We start from the raw sequence: 21,249 nt of genomic DNA on the forward strand, positions 1-21,249 counted from the left end.
TCTGAACAGGTCACTCCATTTAGATACATCTTCATGGTCTTTGTGGATAGCCATTGTTGTTTCAATGGCTTGCTGCATCATGACATATGTTGATCGTCTCTACCTTCACCTTTGTCTTTGCACATTCCTCTTCCAGAATTTACAGTTTTTCCAGTCTTATGTCAAGATTCTGGATTTTCATCTCACATTTTGTAGGAAATCATGTTGGCCACAATATTTTTCCTTTGAATGTTTTGCAGAGTTTAAGAGCACACCTTTCTTGACTCACGGCTTAATTGTCTCGCCACATTATTTCTTTTCTCCAGCTGCTCATTTGCTTTCAGGTCAAATAAAATACAAGTTCTTCTCCAGCTGCTCAACTTCAGTTTGCGGATTTTTTTAGTTGAACATAATATGACTTAAAAAAACATTTCCCTCAAATAAAACTAGAATTATATAATCAATATGTTGTTGTTTTTTTATTTTTGGATATAAAGGTGTTTTCATTTTCTCCAAATTACAAGACAACGTTACCATACTTAAGATTAAGAAAAATTTTATTCACATTTTACCTTATAATGCAAAACCAAAAACCGATATCCCCAATACTGTAAGTGTGTAGTGCACAGGTCAGACACTCACACAGACGCATATACATAGGATTAATTTAGCCTAGGTCCTCTACTGAGGACCTTCTAATCAAATAAAGATCCCTTTGGTTGGTGCTGTATCAATAAAGTTGTCGAGTCATTGCTACAAACCTTTGCAAATTTTCTTTGTCTGACTGTGATCTGGGATTTTTTTTTAATGCTGGAACTTCTTGTCTGTCTAATTTTTCTTTTTTGTATAATTTAATAATCCCCGAAGGGAAATTAAGAGCACACTCTAGTTTCAAAGAAACACATGATCATACACTGTATGTTAGTATGTACAGGCCCCTGTAACACACACAAACATACACAAGGGGACATGCAGGCGGAGGTAGAGTGGCGGGAAGCTCCTACGTGGTGTGCCCCAAACAAGCAGCTTGTAAAGGAGGATGGCGCAATGTTCGGGAGGTGAGCTGACACCTCCTCCTGTGAGCTCACACTCCAGGTGGGCAGGAGCGGGAATCTATCTGCCGATCTTGGCTGGGCGGGAGCGGGAATTGATCCGCCAATCTTGGATCATTGGACGACCCACTCTATCGCTTTACCGCTGAGCCACTGCCCCCCCAAATGATAACAGTCCTTCAGTCTACCTTGTTTAAAAAACTGCCCATATGACATTTATGCCAGGCTAAATGGAGTATTTCCAAATATCCTGATGGCCAGTCTGACAGTGTGTGCATTTAGGTAGCCTGTGCAAAATGTGCCTGTCAGTACATGTCTCTCATGGAAACAAGAACCTCACTTGGTGAAAGCAATCAGGTGGCTGGAGAGTAATAATATCCTCTGAGATGCTGCACAGCAGGGGGTTGACAGATAGGATGAAATCTATCTTTTTTCCTTGTGTCCACTTTCACTTAAATAGAATAAGAATCTGGACAGAACCATTAAGATATGAATCAATCTTTGGCCTATCAGTATATGTGAATTGGTTTCATTTTTATGTGAATGAAACACTATTTTTTTATAGCTTTTCCTAACACTTTGCATTTGGTTTCAAACTAGTGATCCACTTAAAAGTTGAATTTCATCATTGCATTTATTTTCATTTTCTTTCTAAGGCGGCAGTAGCTCACTCCTCAAGGACTTGATCTTTGGACCAATTGGTTCTCTCTGGGTTCTCTGGCTTCTTTCTACCTCCAAAAACATTCTGTTTCGGTGAATTCATCACTCAAAATTGTCCGTAGGTGTGAGTGTGTGCATGGGTGATTGTCAGTCAATGTGTAGCCCCGCAATGTGCTGGCACCGCATCCAAGGTGTACCCCACCTCTTATGCTAGTTCCAGCAGACCCATGACTCACAAAGCAGTTAAGAGGTAGTAGAGAAAACAATTACAGTTGTCTCTTCTTTATGACGATGGAAGGACCAGTGGATGTTTTGTTGGTGTCAGTTTCACATACAATATATAAAAGACTAATAATGACTTACATTCACTACATTTCTATTTAAATATATTTAAATAAACCATAACTCTCACGTCCCAGGCCACAAGGTTGCCCTCAAAGGACTAATTAAAGATGTAAGATGACATAAATATTTTTCACTTGCAATAATATCACATAAATACCAACATACTTTGCTATTATTGACTGAAGTACTAATACATTGAGAAATAAGAGCAAACAGTCAATTCAAACGTTTGACAATGCTTCAATTGGTGTACATTGCTTCAAAAATATACTTTCTGAAGAAACACTTTCATCAGCAGCTGACTTTAGCTGCTGCCTCTTTTCGGGTCTAATCTTTGTGAACATACACTGACTGAGATGTGGCTTCCCTTTAACATCTTGATTTTTTTGGTGATTTCTCATGTTTGTTTGGTTATGATGCTTGGCTCTTTGTTTGATATCATAGTTGTGCTGTAAAATGTATTTATTTGGCTCTATTACTCTGTAGATACAAAGAAGACATCATTAAGTACATTTGAGGCATGCCACCATACTTTATGAGATGGCCTTCCTTCTGGTTAACCTTGGTTTCCACATCAATGTAAAGGTACACTCGATGATGCTGATGTGTAGTCTAAGTACAGGATAATTTTGTGAAACAGCACAGAATGATATTGCTTAAAATATATTCTGTGTAAGATCTGGAGGTTGTGATCAGGATTTGACCCACAGGCCTTCAGTTTGACACATGCAGCTGGACACTAGAGGAAACCATTAGCTTGGCTTGGTCAAAGCTTAACAATTCATCATTAAATTATTGAATTATCCATCAACTCCAGCACATCTTACAAATCCCCATTTACTGGAAACTTATTTTTAATTTGTACTAAAGCTGAAGTGTAAACATGTTAGTGCGTGGTTAGGCAAAGTAGATTGCTTCCTACTCAACTCCTTTAAAACAGAAAAAAAAAGTTAAAGTAGCTATGTGCCTTCACTTTGTGAAAAACTAGACTGCTATTGTTGCCATTGACATCTCAAATCTCAGCTCTGATATTGTTAAATGAAATGAGTGACACTTGATAATCCGCCCAGATTTACAGTGTGACAATGTAGTATGTTTCTGCTACATGAAAGTAAGCACACAAAGAAATAAAGCAAGTCTATGGGCCGTAAGAGAGTCATAAATTGCAGTTTCAGAGAAAGGGAGAAATTTATTACACTCCTCTATATAATATACATGCATTCTTTATAGCATACAGTATTGATAGTGAAAATTTAGCATAATATTAGTGGTGGTTATATATCATTTTTGCCATGTTTGTTTTCTGGCACTGCACCCCAGAGGTAACCACTATTTATTATAAACCAAAAAATAAAAATATTTTAGTATGGTTTATTTTCCTTTCCTCACAGATGGAAAAGTGGATTTCCTTTGAAAGCATCAATTTTATTCTAAATTGTTACCATTAACTACTCATATAACCAAGTGGTGTATAAAAAATTATTTAGTCATCATCAATATATCCGTCTTCAGGAAGGTGAGAGACAATAACACCTTTGATTGTCAGGTACACAGTGAAATGTGACAGCACATTAAATTTTTTCCTGCATCACAGGTCAGCACACATCCACGCATCTTGTACACACACACACACACACACACACACACACACACACACACACACACACACACACACACACACACAGTAAAAAATTCACACTCTAACTTGTTAATTGCTTATGTAAACGTCGTCACACTAAAAATGACTACAAAATAAAGTCAGAAACACACATTCGACCACACACACAAGTTTTTCCAACTGCTCAAACTTGTAGATAAACATATGGGGGCGTGGGGGTCGCAGCTCCTTGTTATTCCTTGTGCTCGGCTGTGCTATTCTCCCACATTGCACCCAATTTAAGTTGCTGCTACAACAACCGAGCACATACTCTCCAGGCAACTGTCACAGTTCATTCGTGTTAATATTACAAGTCATTTTGTATTCTGCCACAGCAGCTTACAGCTAATTATATGTCTCATAAATCATATATGTCCCCTTGGCTGAAAGGAAATAATTAGCATTTCATTAAATGTTCCGCACTGAATAAAATGACTCTATAAAGACTATTGCATTAACAATGCCTCTTGTTATGTGACCATTAACCTTAATTTCCATAATCCTCTTTAGGCTGTGTGAAGCGCTCAGTGATGTTAGTTGATGTTTCTGTGGGGTCTTACCTGTGTACAGGAGGAGCGCCGTGAGACCCACGCACCGAAGCGGTCCCATGTCTCGCTGTGGACTCAGGTTTGTTCGGGAGAGAGCGTCTGGATAAACTCCCTCAGCAGAAAGCCGCACAACTGCGCGCAATTTATCCTCTCTGAGCAATTCTCCATATAAAGCAGAACAGTTGTATTCCGTGCGACACCACCTGCCATCACAGACATGAATGCGCGGTGAGCGTCATCTCCACAACAGTTGCTGTTATTTGGTTAGAGATTCTTAACACATGAGAGCTGCATTTGTCGAATTTACTCCCAGATTAAACGTATGGATGAATCAACTTCTCACGTGTCAATGTGTGTTGCTGATTCTTCACAGAGGTTTGGAACCTCAGTTCAACTATTCATTTCTGATGAAAAACAGTTGTGAAAACGAACTCACTAATAACAAATGACTCCATGCTGGACAGATTTAATTTATGATGAATCTAAAATCAACTTTTCAACAAGAGATTATTTCTCCAATAAATAATTGCAAGAGAACCCAATGAGTATCAGCAAAATGAAAGTCAAATTAGAGGCTTATGTGAAACCGTAGCAGTGTTGGTTTGTTTCTTTGCTCCTTACCATTTCTCTTACTGGACAGGACACGGGCGCCACGGTCTCATCCAATACTGACACTCAAACCCAATCAAACCCGTATTCTAACCCGGCTGTAAGATGTTCAAGTAAAGAAAAGAAAAAAAGACAAAACAAGTCCTCAATATTCTGTTTTCCTATGATATCTCGGTATAATCGTTTTCTTTTCCTCCTCTTCTTTATCACATCGTGAAAAAACCGGGTTGCGCTCCAAATCACCTGAATGCGGTGGGTGAGATGTCGAGCAAAATACTCCTACAACTTTCCACTCGATCAAGACGGGCGCATTGATCAGTGGCGGTGGGGTGGATCCCGAGTCTCTGCCTCCGTGCGCCCTGTGACTGCGGACTGGAGACTGCTGGAGCTCAAACTGAAGGATGAATGGGATGCGCGCTCCTGCTGAAATGGCAAAGGAGAGGGTTTTTCGACGAGTTTCGGAAGGGTTTGTGGGCGTCACGTCAGCAACTATGTACCATCAAATTTCAAGCTCATATCACATCAAGATTGCGCTTTTTTCCCCCCTCCTTTTGTGTCCATACTGTTAAGGGGAAAAAATTATCTCGTCTCATGATGTGATGTGTTTACATTCATGCATTTATTCTGGGTGGAAATGAGAATTTTAATGGTAAGAGGTTTAAAACAGAAGAGATTTAACCAGAATAAACCATAGGCGTTTATTTTTACGCACGACAACACAAATGCGTGAACAAACAGGCTCCTCCACTTGTTTATGCTCACTCGTAGATTTCCACATTACACAGGGCAGAAACAGAACTCTACAGTACACAAGTTAAATTCGCAACTTAAGATGTGAAAATGTTTCATGCTTAAATGGCGCACACTATATTTTCATTGCATTGTTTCATTGTTCAGTGTCCAGTCGCAGCAACCTGTTGTGCCATGGGCCGTTCATGAGAATCAACAGTGCCACCTAACGGAGCCACGGCCCCCAGCCCTTCAGACTCAACACTCAGACCTGAGGACGTCCCGTGTGAATATTTTTGCAGGAAAAAATGCGGGCTGAACAATGTGGTATGTTATGCAGTAGTCAAGTAAGCATTCAGACAGCAATTTTGTAGGTTTCTGCCTCAAATAAAGCAACTGATATAACAGCATATAAATATCAGAAATCTGAAGAGTTGAAATAAGACACAGAACGTGTAGTTAATCAAGGCTGATGGGTTTTCACTCAAGATGAAACTCCAAATGTATAATTACTGTTTCCTGCATGTTATTTGTGGAAACCAGTAGGTGTTCCTCAGAGTGTAATTGCTGAAAAGTTGATAACTAAATGATAGTAAGTGAATGCTTGGAAGAAATTATAAGTGACAGGAGGTGACTAATAATATCCTTTTTAACAGCAGCAATAAAAACAGTGCCACCAGCTCAGCAGCTCTTTCCTTTTAACATTTTCTTACATCAGCCTCTCATCAGCTCTGCCTCTGCCTACTTTCATTTGCTTAAAAACATTTCTCCCATTTGCTTCTATTTCCTGTCACAACGGTTCACTTACTTCCTCGTTTTACAGTTACAACAAAATCCTGAGGACAACTGGGCTGTGAACTTTACCGTTGGTGATTTAAGGTTATAGGTTTATTGCAATCAGAATAAGTTACACCGATGACAACATCAAGTGCAGGTATGCGTCAAATGCAAAATGTTAAATTTGTACGTTGAGCCACTTGGGGGAAAAACGCCTTTCTGATTTTTCCACATCTGTATTTCTTGTAAAACCTTCCTGTTTTCCCCAATTTAATAATTTTTTATTCATTGGTTCTCCGATGGGACGGCACGGTGGCGCAGTGGCTTGCGCTGCTGCCTCACAACACGGCAGGCCTGGGTTCGAGTCCCGCTCTGTGCGGAGTTCGCATGCTCTCCTCGTGTTTGCATCAGCTTCCTCCCACCTCCAAAAGCATCCGCTTCAGGTTGATTGGCCGCTCCAAATTGCCCGTAGGAATGAATGTGTGTGTGCATGGTTGTATGTCTGTGTGTGGCTCCGCGGAACACTGGTGTCGTGCCCGGAGTGTCCCCTGCCTCACGCCCTATGCCGCCGAGATAGGCTCCAACTCCCCGTGACCCGCTGCGGCGGATATAGTGGTGGTAATCTGAAGATGACTGACTGACTGTTTCTCCGATTCAACCTTAACATTCATCATTGCTTTGAAATGTGAACACACTGTACATGACTTTCTTAGAACTTACAGTGTATTTAAATGAACTGGTATGATGAAGAGGTCTGTTTCACCTAATATCACAGATCCCACAGTTTGTATTTAATAAGCTGCTGATGAAAGAGGTGAAAATACACTTAAAACAGACTATCTGATCACAGTGTTAGACGAGTAGGAAGAGTCCATATCTTTGCAGTGAGACTTCAACAAATGCCTACCTGCTGGAGAGCTCAGTTCTATGGGATCTCACAACTTGTGTGTCTTGTTAACTACTATGTCTCTAAAATTTAGTGAACGGTTTAAAGAATGGGCTAACTTTGTAGAATTCTCAAAGAAATACCTTTCTATCCCCTTTCCTAAATTACAAAATATGCAACCTCTTAGATTGTTCAGCGTTACTCAAAAAGCATGACACAACAGAGAAATTGCTGTTCTTTTAACAGACCCATACACCCGGAGATACAGTGAGCCCTCGCGCATTCAAGCATCAATGATTGGGACTCCACCTCATTGCAGATTTTTCACGTGATACCATACGCGCATTCTTTTGGCTGACAACATCTGGAAGTGCGTTCTGTTCCATCAGTCTCGGGACTTTCGTGAGACACAAAACTGTTTGAAACAGTCTATCAGAGTGTGGGAAAAGGTAATACAGATAGAAGGTGGTTTAATATCAGTATGGGGAGGGTTGATAAATGTTCAAATTACAGTAAATAATAAGATAAATAGATCGTGATCTAAATCGCGGATTCCTCAATCGCGTGTGGTTCCTGGAACGCATTGACCACAAAGACTGAGGGCGCACTGTACTCCAAATCCTACTCCCGACCCTGCAAACTGCTGCATCAAAAAAATGTACACAATCTTTTCTTTTCACTTTGACTTTATTGAATATATGCTTAGAAAAGGAGATAGAAGGAGAGTGTAACCAAAAATGCAGCACTCAAGGTCATCCAGAAACCTTGCATCGCTTTTTCACTGGACTCACTGTTCAATGTTCATGAAGATCACAATGAGGTTCTCTCACTTGGATCTAGAGAGATGGTATGATGTAGGTGTAATGCCAAATCCAGTTATTTCTGTTTTCTGTTTTGTCATGATTAGGAGACTAGTTGAAAGGGTTGTTTCCCTATGTCGCAAACAGAATACTTGGCAAGTCCAAGCTCGTATGCACACACACACACACACACACACACACACACACACACACACACACACAAAAACATGTAATAACCAGGAAATTAGAGAATCGCCCTTGTCGGAATAATCAGATCATAGTTCAAGCTCTTTAATCATGTCTTGAAATATGTGCTGCACATTGAGTATTACCAGTGAGACAACCTGCATTCCTGAAATGAACAGTGAAATTGTGTAAGAAATGGCTCAACCACGTGAGCCACTCATCATGTAACTTGTCAGACAAACGAGATGGAAGGTCAATTAAGAGCATTTTAACCTTGTTTTTCAACTCAAAAAACAGTATCAAAACTAAAAACCACTGATTCAGTTTAGAGTAACAGTGTTTAATGACTGTTGCCTTTTTGTTTCATAAGGCAGAAAAAAGAGTTTCACTCTCACTATCATTCAGTGCTTCAGTTAGGTTGTCAGACATTCCTTTGGCAGAAAGTACTGCCAGCAATATACTGTGTGTGTGTGTGTGTGTGTGTGTGTGTGTGTGTGTGTGTGTGTGTGTGTGTGTGTGTGTGTGTGTGTGTGTGTGTGTGTGTGTGTGTGTGTGTGTGTGTGTGTGTGTGTGTGTGTGTGTGTGTGTGTGTGTGTGTGTGTTTGTCAAGGCCAGTGATAGAGAGAACAAAAAGGCTGTGGGAGTGCATGAGTTAAAGACAATACTTACATTGAACATTCTCTTCAGCAAATTGAAAAAAAGAGCAACTCACATTCAACAATTCAAGAATACAGCTGTGGGTTTTTTTGCATGGCAACACCCCTCATCCAAAATGTTGTCTTTTGTGCCTGAATGCACAAAAGACAACAATGATGAAAAAATAAAAGAGATAGTCAAGATGGTTTAGCACTGAGACATAATTGTTGCATGCTGCAGTTATGGCTCATGCAGAATAATCATCACACCAGTCAGAGTTTTTCCCTTCTCTCCTGTTATTTTTAGTAATCGGTAATGGGTATACAGTTACACATTACGTTTAAGAAGCTAATGATTAAATAACACTGACCCAACATAGAAAAAGCACCTTAAAAAAGACAAAAATGTGGGATTTTATTGACCAGACATGAAAACAACAGTTGAGTTAACATAACAGATACAAAACTTCTCTGGGGTTGAGAGGCATCGTAAACAGCAGTCCTCCACCTTGTGAGGAATGGAGCTTTTGTAAATTTGTCTTAGGATAGGTTTACCTTTTTATTGATTCATGAGCTAGAAAGGATGGAAGAGAGAAGAGAAACACTATAGAACATAGAGCTGTACTAACAGGAAATAATGCAGTATATAAAAATGATAATTTACGAGTGATTTTGTCATAAGTAATAAATTACGACTATGTCCAACACACCAAATTATTAGTTTAGATTCCCTATGATTTTCCACATGCATAACATCAATGAATTCATTTTATTTATTGACACAATGCCAAATCACCAATGTTCTGAACATTTTCATTACTACCCACACAGGCAGATTCTCACAAATGGCTCTTTTATACCACCTCACCTTGTCTCTGCTCTATTCGCTTCTGTGTTAATGTCATATCACCTCAATGTATATTTTTCCCGTAACAATACCCCATAAACATATCATGAAGTCATTGCCATGCATCATTCACAGACGCCATGCCACTACATAAAGAAATAGCCTCACCTCATTGACCACCATGTGGTTTTGTACGCTGCCATGACAAACTACTGCTATGAATTACTATTCATGTATTACCAGCAAGAATGCCTGTGTACATTACATGTAGTTCTAAGACATTTATAAATGACGGATCTTAAGTTTTTCCCATTCCTCAGTTATAACACATGTCAGTGACAATTCTCTGGCCAATCAGCAGTTGACAATACCTCTGCACTTTATTTGGTATTACTGTGGTTCCTTGGGAACCTTAACACCAGGTACCGGGCACCAGGTTTGCCAATAGAAATGCAAAAAAAGAAAGAAAGAAAATGCAGAGTAAAGGTGAGGTGAGGCAGTACCGGTGGTGCAATAGGGACAGAAACTAGACCTGAGGTTATGAAAATTAATAAATAAATAAAAACAGTGAAAAACATCAAACCCTGATCTCATTGTTGATAATTAATTGTATCCTATTAATTTAAATATTCGATGTAAAACATTGATTATATGAAGAGGATTTTAAGTAATTTGATCACTGAAAAGATGCTAAATGTTCATACTTTAGGCATTTATCAAAGAGCTGTGCCCCAAAGCTATTATTATGTTATCCTGCTAATCTGATGGATTTGCTCACATACACTCTTCATATCTATGTCACTTATGAATTCAAGACTTTTGCTTTTCATGACAGGTCCAGATGGTATTTATATTGATGGCTTTCATCATGAAATCGTTCCCAATATTTTCATGTGAAGTATTTCTTGGTAGCAGTGTAATGTCTGCAAAATTGTGTGACAACAAAGCCACCAAGATAACAGAATAACGACAGAATCTAGCTTTGTGACAGGCTTCGGCAATTCTTTATAGCAGGAGGAATATTTGAAAGACAAATGCAGTTTGTTTGGTTGAGGATGAGAAGTCAGACATGCTAACGAGACCATCAAGTATGGAAGGAAGTGGAATCCCCAGGATCTAATGAAGAAAGTCAAAAACATCAGGAGATTGTAGGGATGGGCTGTCAAAGATTCACAGAAATCACCAAGAGATGGAGCAAGGCCAGTCTCAAAGGCAGAAGAGAATTTGTGCAGAGAGTTATAGAGGTAGCAGAAGAGGATTTTTGCATAAAAACAGTAGGGCTTGCCTACCAGGAAAAGAGGCTACAATGGGACCAGGCACTCAAATGATCGCTATCCGGTGAGAAACTATGGGATGTTGACCTTGATGGGTAGACCATCCTCCTTTGTGCAGTGAATGACCTCTTTTCAAGTCAAAACAAGCGAAAGATTTGGGGGAAAGAAGATGGATCTTGCAAACAGTGAATGTGATCCTTTGTATCCTGACCCATATTTTGACTTGATGACCCACAGTAATGGGGGAAGGTCAATACAAGTGAAATTATGACAAAGGTCTAGTGGCAAATGCAAAATGGATGAACTTTCAAATGGTAAAATCCAATCAACAACAGGTATGACAAGCTGAAGCTGTCTTTTCCAAATTCAAGGAGACAATAAGCAACATTCAGTAGCTTGTCTTTCATGAAATTTAGCTTTTATGGTACCACTTAGGAGAGAGCGTACAGGTTCAAGGGTGAAACACCTGAGACCCTGATACACTTGCGGATTACCTGGAATGCTTCCAAGCAATGGAAGGGCTCTGAGCAGCTACATTAAATGAATGTCATCAAGAGGAGGAACTTGAAGTTCTAGCTTTAAGAATTCCTGCAGTGTCTGCTCACAGCAACACACCTTCAGATACCCAAGTAAAATGAAGAGCTGTCCTCTTCAATTTACTCAGGAGACTGTAGTTAGCATTATGTGTCAATGCAAACACATACCATTGATAGCTAATCGTACCCACATGCTGTTTTTGCAGTAATTAAACCAGAGAGCTGCTTCATAGTCAGAAAATGATTGACAGACTTAGTGGTAGGTAGGCCTTGTGCATTTGCAATAGATGGCAAAAGGTGCATTGTCTGTCTGGATTAGATACACAGGGGTGTGACAAAGCTTTGGTGTGTGAGAAGTCAAATGTGTTGACTATGTACCTTGAATGGAGATAAGAAACTGGAGCTTTTCTTGATTAATTGTGCAGTTTAATGGAAGGTGCTAAATGTCAACATCCTTCTTTTCTCCTAAACCCACTAATTATATATTAACTAAAAGACTGACCATTTTCAATCAAGTTTTATTTAATCAAGTTTTATTTATATAGCGCTTAATCATGACAGCAGACATTTCAAAGCGCTTTAACAGATAGAGAAACCCAACTTAACCCTCCAGAGCAAGCATAAGCGACAGTGGCGGGGAAAAACTCCCTCGATGATGAAGAAACTCCGGGCAGGACCCAGACTCTTTTGGGCGGCCATCCACCTCGACCGGTTGGGTGGACAAGAAATCAAAGGAAGATAAGAACAGCATCAGAGAGAGAGAGACAGAGAGAGAGTGACAGATAGGCCAGATAGAGACAGTATCAATATGGTTAAGGTTGCTAAAGTCAAGGCACAATTACAGCTGTGTGGATGGCTGTATGGCGGCACGGAGGAAGAAAGGAAGCAGGACCCCAGCCCATGGATAGTTGAGGGGTGGTTCTGGTGGGCTTGGAGGATAAGGTGCACAGCACATGGAGAGATGGGGGTGATACTGGTGTGCTCGGAGGTGCAGGTCCACAGAGGAAGGTCCACGGCGGCTGGGCGGATGAGGGGTGGAAAAGTAAGATGACACCAAGGAAGAGACGCAGCAGGACCCCAGTCGATGGTTAGGTGAGTGGTGATACTGTTGTTTGGGAGGTGTAGGTTCACAACAGATGGTCCACAGCGGATGGGTGGATGAGGGGTGGAACAGTATGGTGGCGCAGAGGAAAAAGGAACACATTATCGTAAAGATAACCAAAACTCACATTTTAATAATATATGAAATGTTTGTCAGAAAATTTCATTTACTTTATATGTTTAACCTTGCATTGAGCCCTTTACCTTCAAAACGGACAAAAGAGAGGTGAGTAGAGCATCACAATTTAAAGTGTAGGACCACCGACCAAGTTGCTGAGTTTGTTGTTTACAGATTGAGAACATGTTGGAATAGGAGTGCTTAGTTACAGCTCTATGTTTGACAACAGTCCAGCAGCCCGGGATAATCATTTTTGATCTGTTTACCGTCTATCGCTGGCATTACAACCAAAGAGTCTGGTAAATAGTCAGTGTCAGTTCAGAGAGTTCAGTAAGTAGTGTTGTCAGTTCAGCTTTTATGGTCACCTCTGCAGCTGTGGGAAAAGATTCTCCTCCAGCGGCGGCCCATATATCATAACACAGCAGCACAAGTGGTGGCATGGAAGGAATCTTAAAGAGCTGTGTGAAAAGGCTGAGCGAAGTATTAATCACATTGGTCTGTCTCTATAAATGTTAAATTAAGCAGGTTCACAGGAGGCCTGGCTGTACTGTTAAAAATTTACAATAAAAGATTTAGCAGAAGAACTGTTCTCTTCATAGCACAGAAGTCGAAGTCACCTACTGTACATAAATGCACACACAAACACACACATACAAATTATGGATTATTATGGGTTCAACATAAAACTGTTTATTCTCTTCTTACTGCAGGGTCAGCATAAACAAGAGAGTGTCATAATATGCTGATGAGTGAAATTACAAAGGCAGATGTGCAATGACAGGAACGTGTAAAGAATATATATCAGATGATGTGTTGAAACTTTCCTCCTTCACAATGCAACACTGCTATTAGATATTCCGTGAAGATGGGCCCTGAAATTGATTGAGAAATGAAGAGAGTTGGAGAGAACCATTAGTGAAACAACCATATTGTCAAGCATGTAGATTTATTTCACCAATTAATACAGAACAAGTCATTTGTTTAAGATGTAAAACTATCATTGATGAAATCCGACAGCTCCCTATAAAGTGGTGAGAAATTTAAATTAATGCAATATAATGTGTTAGAATTGTTTGCTAGCAATCCTGACAATACTAGCCACTTATTTCATCAGGTAAAATATTCTGTGAAACCTCCAAATGCAATTTACCATCTTGTTTTTAGAAGGCTTTGTGGAATGTCGCGGTCTCACAGGGAGAGCCAGCAGTTTTGCAGGGAGGTATTCACATGCCGCCAATAGAGCAGCTGAGATTAAAGCACAAACAGAAAGAGTCTGTTTTAAATTTCTGGCCAGGAAGCCTTTGCTGCACTATATATCGTTATTTACAAAAGCTTGTTTGCTGTTAATGTCCAAAATATCACATGGAACCATTACAAATTATAGCTTTAATATCCCTTATCTTAGAAATACAGGGGTTTCCCGGACAATTGCACGACAGGTTTATTGTGGGTTTATGCTAGCTGTAATTCTTAGTAATTCCGTACTGTTTGGTTATGGTGGATGGGTCAGAATATGAACCACAGCAACCATCCCTCAGCTACCATAACAACTGTCACGGGGAGCAGGAGTAGGACCCAAATGCAGGACACAAGTGGAGCGCCCACAAGTTTGGCCTCCCCTCCTGCCACACCCCAGAACAGCAGAACACCAACACCGAACCGTGACAACGAATAAGACACCAGCCAGAGGTTTATCAGAAAAGTTGCAGTCCTTTTAAATGCAATCACAAACAAAACAAGAACCAATGCAGTCAGAGACTGCAACATCCTGCGACACCCCTGAATTCAAAATTGGACCTTGACCTACTTGCATAGGTCACAGATCAAAGCTAGTGGTCTGACCTACTGTCAATGATTGATTACCTAGTCTATCCAAAGGTTTCCCCCGTTCATGGACCCAACTCACCACCAGGTGGTGATCAGTTGACAGCTCTGCCCCTCTCTTCACCCAAGTGTCCAAAACACACAGTCGAAAGTCAGGTGATATGATCACAAGATCGATCATTGACCTCTAACCCAAGGTGCTCTGGTACCAGGTACACTTATGAGCATTCTTGTGTTCGAACATGGTGTTAGAACTGAGGCTATGCATGGAGGTAAGCCCCAACAGATCCAACTGGTAACGCTCCACCTCCAACACAAGCTCTGGCTCCTTCCTCACCCACGAGGTGACATTCCACGTCCCCAGAGCCAGCTTCCACCTGAGTCTGGTCCGTTGTGACCCCATGTCATCACTGCCACCCATATGGCAGCGCGACCAACCGTGTGGATCTGCCCTGCGGGTGGTGGGTCCACAGGGGTGGGAAAAATCCATGTTGCCTTTTCGGGCTGAGCCCGGCCGGGCTCCGTGGCAGACCTGGTCACCAGGTGCTTGCTGACGGGCCCTCCATCCAGTCCTGGCTCCAGACATGGGCCCCGGCCTTCCTCCGGGCATAGTCACTTGTTTCCCTTTTTGGTTTTTTATGGGATCTTCTGAACCATTCTTTGTCTGGCCCTTCCCCTTAGACCTGTTTGCCTTGGGTGACCATACCAGGAGTACAAGACTCCCGACAACATACAGGAGCTCCCATGATCCTTAGGCGACAAAAACCTCTCCACCACGATAAGGTGATGGTTCCTTTGAGAGGAACCATGAGAGGAATGGAAGGATGGATGGATGGATGGATGGATGGATGGATGAATGGATGGATGCATCCAATTCTGACATCATTTGAAGTGGATCTTTCTTCTCCGGTGATTCTTGCGTATCTCTAATTAGTATTTCTTGAGGATACAATAGTGGCAGTCAGACTTCAAGTACAAGGCATGTTCTTTCTTCCAGGCAAAATCACTGTGGTATTGATTTGCTGCATTCCATCCTTGCCACTGTCATTGGCAGAGTGGGAGTGAGAATGCTGAGGAAGCTGAACAACATTGATTAATGAGGACAAATGTATGTCCGATATGCTATCACACCAAATAAATATGTCTGTTGTTGTCTAGATCTCATATCTTTCATTATTTTAATAGCTATTGAGATCTGTGGGGTGCAGTGAAAATCTCCTGACACAGACACTGCCACTGTGGATGTTTTATAATCGCTCCAGTAATGGGACATATGACAAACCACAACCTCTAGAAGAAACTGGAAAAACATTTTTGTTTAACGTCTTTCAAAGAAAAGCAGCATCACTACTAGAACAGACCACTGGGTAGCAAAACTGAAGTAAATACTAAAAGTATGGATGCAATAGAAACACATAAAGTAACATAAATGTACAAAATCGAGATCAAAACCAAGCAGATGCTTGAGAGTAGTTTACCTCCTCGATCACAAGGCACCCCTCTTGCTGTAGAAGCTGCGTTCTCCAACTGATGTCAAGGTAGAGTAATTAACATTTATCAGTCTCCTGGAGAGACCTTTCCCTCACAAGGGAAGAATGATTTGTAACCTGTCACGGTCTTTACTTGCCCACTGCTCCCACAGCCATTACCGTCAACAGGCAGTCAAAGCTCAGATCAAGGCCGAACTCACATCAACTGCCATTAAACGTCATGCAGAGCTGTAATACTGAGTAACCAGTAAGTTTGCTATGTAAGGTTTTGCTTGCAGTGTTCATGATTAGCAATACGGGTCTAATATGCAAATGCAGAAACTGTGTACTGATATAAGTAGTAAAAAAGTGCTGTCCAAAGATTTCAATCCCTGAAACAGTCAATACCATAGATTATTTTCAGTTTGCCATCACTGGAATTAATGAATCTACCACATTTTGTACTGGTTGACAGACATTTTTTAAAAAAAATTGTTAATTTTAGAAGTTTAAAATTTCCTTTGAGATCCAAAGTAGACTTTGTGCTCTCATATTTATCTTTGCACTGGCCTATAAAGGTCTAATGCGTGCATACATTTAAACAGTGCTTATACATTCCACTGTTTGTCATGGAACACTGATAAAGCACAAATTTAAACCCTTTAATCAACATTGTCATGCCTGAGCGAGATGGTCTGCCTTATTAGGCTGCAGTCTTAACCACTGACATTCTTATTTACAAGGGTATTCTGGGTCTGACTCCATCCTATCTCGTGATCTACATCATTCAAAAAAGAATGGGAAGTTATTGGCTTTTCTCCCATGATTTATTCCTATTGTACATCACAAAAGTCAGTACTGAATACAGAAAAAGGTCATTTATGTATGCTGCGCCCTCAGTCACAAAATGTCCTGAATCTTAGAGATCTAGTCTCACGAGCCACATTTGAAGCTGTCTAAAATGACTTCCATGCAGGCATCTCAGGTGTTTATTTTAACACAAACAGCTCCTGCTTAATTTCTGATGTTGATGGCTGTTAAAAAATATTGCTTGTCTTTTCTTTTTTGTATTTCATTCTCATAGTAAGTTGCTGCTGCCTTTGCTAACAGGGATGCTGTAATACAAGAGATTATTAAGATTAAATTAAAATATATATATATAATATATTTTTTAAAATGATTTATTGAATTTATAGCTTCCGCATTCAAGACCCTAATTACAGATTTCAAATTTAAAGTATTTCACCAAACATTAAAAAAAAAAACAAAGACACACAGCTTTAGTTTTTCTTCATCAACAATCTGTCACAAACTCATGTTGATTTGAAAGCAAAATTCCTATAACTAGCAACAAAACTTTAATCCTTTTTATTTATCAACCATTTACAGTTCACCTCCGCCCACTTCAAACCACTGATGCGAGCCCTTTAACAAAAAACAACGGAATTACTTCACAAAATAGTGTTTTGCATTATGCTACTCCTCATAATACAGAGGTCAGTCAGAAAACAAGTTATAAGGTTCTTGACTCAAGCATCTTACACATTGTCTGACAACACCATTTACTGTTTAATTCCAACTCTAAATTGTTTGTGTGTCATAATTATTCAGCATCAAATATTTATAGCCATGACTCAAAGAGGAATGCTCAGGATGTTTTGTAGCTTTAAAATCAGCCTGAAAATGTGACAAACTTTTTGATATCCACTTGGATTTTAGATAAAGTGCTTTGAGTTTACACTGTGTTAAGCTACACTTTATCATTGTGTGAACAGCACACCAGCAAACCACTTCTGGTTTAGCAATTAGGTACAAAGCACCACAGACAGAGTGCTGAGGTCCTCTGAACGGCCATGCATATTGCAAGAGCAGTTACATTATAACACTGCATGTGTAGAATTCCAATGTGTCCAATGTGATCATACAACAAGGCGCTATCTTCAGGTTGCTCTCTGTTTGTGAAGCTCATGAAGGGTTGCCATGGTTAGCAGCTTTTTTTCATGAGGATGAATGGCTATTTACAGAATCACAGAGTGAGTGCAGGTTGCTATTATTGGTTGATGAGCATCAAAAGGTCAGTGCAACACTCTCTTTGTCAGATTGATTAGCACACAGGTGCTAAGAGGTTGGTACTGGTTGAGAAAAAACTTGTCATTTCACCTTTAAATACTCCTTATAGTGTATAAACCTAAATTATGGACGTTCTGAAAACGGCACTTTGGAAGTAAAAGGCCTGTCTATTCTCTCTTACGCAATTGAAATGTATAGTTCTTTTAAGTAAGTTAGATCAGATATAGATAGATGATAATCATTACAACTGTTTTTTTTCCTGCAGTCTCATATACATTAATAACTGTTCTTCATGGGAAAGTGAAAAGCAGCATATAAAACCTTCTGTGCATGCCTATATTTCAGTTTTCTTAATGTGTATTCATCTGAGGTTCTCGTAGCTTAGTCTAAAGAAATTAAAGAAAAACTGCATTTATTAACTAGACCACCAAAGGTAGGATTTTAGGCCACAAAGCACCCATCACCTTTTGAATGAATGTATAATCTTCCAGCCATTAAATTGCATCTACAGAATGATTTCATACACCTTGAGACAGAGACTAACAGTTGGTTTAAATTAAAAAGTGCTTGATGAATCATTGTAATGAGGTCTTTCATAGAGTAATAAAAGGAAACTTAACATTTTATAACCAGAGTCAGAGAGAGATTATCATCTTTATTTGATTTGTATGCAAGGTAAGTCAGACGCACTGACAATGTTACTGCAACTACAAGGGCTGGACAGCTACCTGGAATGTATTCTAATGAGGTTTCAGCAACCTGACAGTATCAGAGAAGTGCTTGTCACTACACAGACAGAAAAATGGAGTGCTTTCTGATCAAACTGCATGCGAAATGGGGAGAAACCATTAACACATCTGGTAATAGATCAACAAGATTCCCAGGAAGAGAAACCCGAGCCACTTTAAGCTGTTAGACATTAGGTCTATCGCTTTTTTCACCCAGTTGGCTAAAACCTCTTCAGTGTCTCTGTAATCCCTCCCTTTGCAGCACCGCCGAACATGTTCCCCATTACAGGCCCTGGCTGAGTAGGATAGACAGCAACAGATTGCCTTGCACCCCATTTACCTGCAGTACTTAAGGCCTCTGTGTTCCACTCAGAGCTATTTAGAAGGCTAACAGCAGCACACTTTGCCTGCAACAATCCTTCCAAATCAGAGATGCACTCAAGAAAAATTGAATCAGTTACCTTTTCAATAATCTTTCAGCTCTTGTAGTAATTGGTAAACATTATCGTTAATATTAATATTACAAGACACACACTGATGCCTTAGAAAAACCTGAGGTCCCATTAAGGCCCCTAAAAACCTGGCTCTAAAAATGTATTTAGTTACTATATAATAAAAGTTCAACAGTATGATTCATGCTCATGCTAATACAAAGCAAGTAACAACTTTCAGCACACTTTTGATTAACTGACACTTGTGAATAGCAATCATTTGTAAAACATGATGCTGATGCCGCAGTTATAACAATTTTGGTTTTGTAAAACAAGCAGAAGTGACTTGAGCCCAGAGAAGAGGGTTGTACAGAAACCTTTAGTGGGAAACCGTAAAGGCTGTTCTTAATTATTAAATTACATTTGTGTGCTCATTTGAGACCACAACACTCCACAGCACAGACATTACCACACTAGTAATACTGTTAAGGCCTTCAGCTCAATGGTTTGAAAACATTCATTCAGGAATCACTCGTAAATTACATGTCTTAAAAAACAATATGTTTTCAAAACCAGAAATACTTCATAAAAAAGTGTTACCTTGGAATATTTGTGTTGTTGGTTCTTTAAGCAAGCTGATTCTTTTGTATACCATCCATTTACTTCCTGTTACAAGTAACAAGCTGTAACACCCTGGGGGCAGAGGGGACCACCAGGTCCCAATCACAAATTCATTATCAGATGAAATATCTAAGACGAAGCACTGACCTGACATAGTGTCTCCCTCCAGTCCTCATTTACTGTATGTCACAGAGACAAGAGCTTCATCTCCAGGAGTCGGCATTCAACTGCAGGACCAGCATGTTTGTGATGAGAACAAAGCAGGGTTCACTGCAGCGTCATAAAGAAAGGCGAGCTTGATTGCACATTAAAGTCCAGGATGTTTTACTGAGGGTAATAAAGCCCTCTGCTAATCTCATTCACCAGGAGAGCATTATCATTCAGCATTTGACCATACACAGTAATTAAGGTTTATCTTCATAAACAAACAATAGCCTTCTTATTTTTTAGTGAACAGGCGTTTGATATTTCAGAGATAGGTCTTCAGTGTGTGCATGCAACTGTAACTCACTTTTCACAGGAATCTACTTGGTATTTTTTAGAACCTAGTTTTGTGACGGGTTATGAAGTATATAGTAAGATGTACAGTAGAATAGTTATATTTAATTTAATAACAAGTTGATAACAAGCTAAAACCCTTATTTAAAAAAGTTTTTTGCTCTTTCAGTGTAAAACAGGTGAACAGTTAAGACATGTGAGTTCACCAATCCAAGTTTTTAACTCAATATCAGCCGATACTCATCATGAAACAAGCAGTTACCACTTCATCCAGGACAAACAATCAATGTCCGCGGTCAATGTCCGGTCTGTGTGAGCTGTCATTGTCAGCTCATTAGATAGCAAGTCACCATGTCTCCACACATAGTGTCATCCTGACAAGAAAGCAGCAAACCCAGCCATTGTTTAGTCAGCACAGTGGCAACACAATCACATATGGGTGCATTTTATGATTCATTCGGCTCCGGAGGACCCGGGGCAATTAAGAGGCTCATTCATTACAAGGAGTATCCTGCTGAATAGTGAACAGAGACTCCTGGGGGAGGAAGATGAAACAGGTTTCCCGCTTTAGACTGACACAAACACAAGAGCGGGATTTAATCAGCAATCACTCAGATAGTTTATTCAACGCTGTGCAATAACCTTCACTGGTTGCTTTTCACTGCCTCTTTTCATTTATTTCAGCTTATGTGCTCATTTATGTATTTATCTGCTGATGTGCTTAGTTTGATATACTGAGACAGGAGAATACGTTCTCAATTAAACATTCAGTTAGGGTGGTACAAAGACATTAATTGAAGATTCTTTTTCTGTCTTGTGTCTGATATTAATCACCACAATGTACCAGTTTTGTTTTTGTAAATGTCTTA

General features: G+C 39.9%; 1 protein-coding gene across 1 annotated transcript in view; it reads right to left on the bottom strand.

Annotated features, from left to right (window-relative positions):
• si:dkey-112m2.1 (transmembrane protein 132C) overlaps window positions 1-5,174 on the bottom strand; it is a 138,253-nt gene extending 133,079 nt beyond the window's left edge. Inside the window, exons 1-2 of the mRNA XM_068335102.1 lie at window positions 4,863-5,174; window positions 4,254-4,444 (exon numbers count right to left, since the gene is read on the bottom strand). Of these exons, the coding sequence (XP_068191203.1) occupies window positions 4,254-4,302 (49 nt within the window). The 5' untranslated portion in view covers window positions 4,303-4,444; window positions 4,863-5,174. The remainder of the gene's footprint in view (window positions 1-4,253; window positions 4,445-4,862) is intronic.
• Between the last annotated feature and the right edge of the window lie 16,075 nt (window positions 5,175-21,249).

The sequence above is a fragment of the Antennarius striatus genome, chromosome 15 (assembly GCF_040054535.1).
Source record: "Antennarius striatus isolate MH-2024 chromosome 15, ASM4005453v1, whole genome shotgun sequence".
NCBI classification, from domain to species: domain Eukaryota; kingdom Metazoa; phylum Chordata; class Actinopteri; order Lophiiformes; family Antennariidae; genus Antennarius; species Antennarius striatus.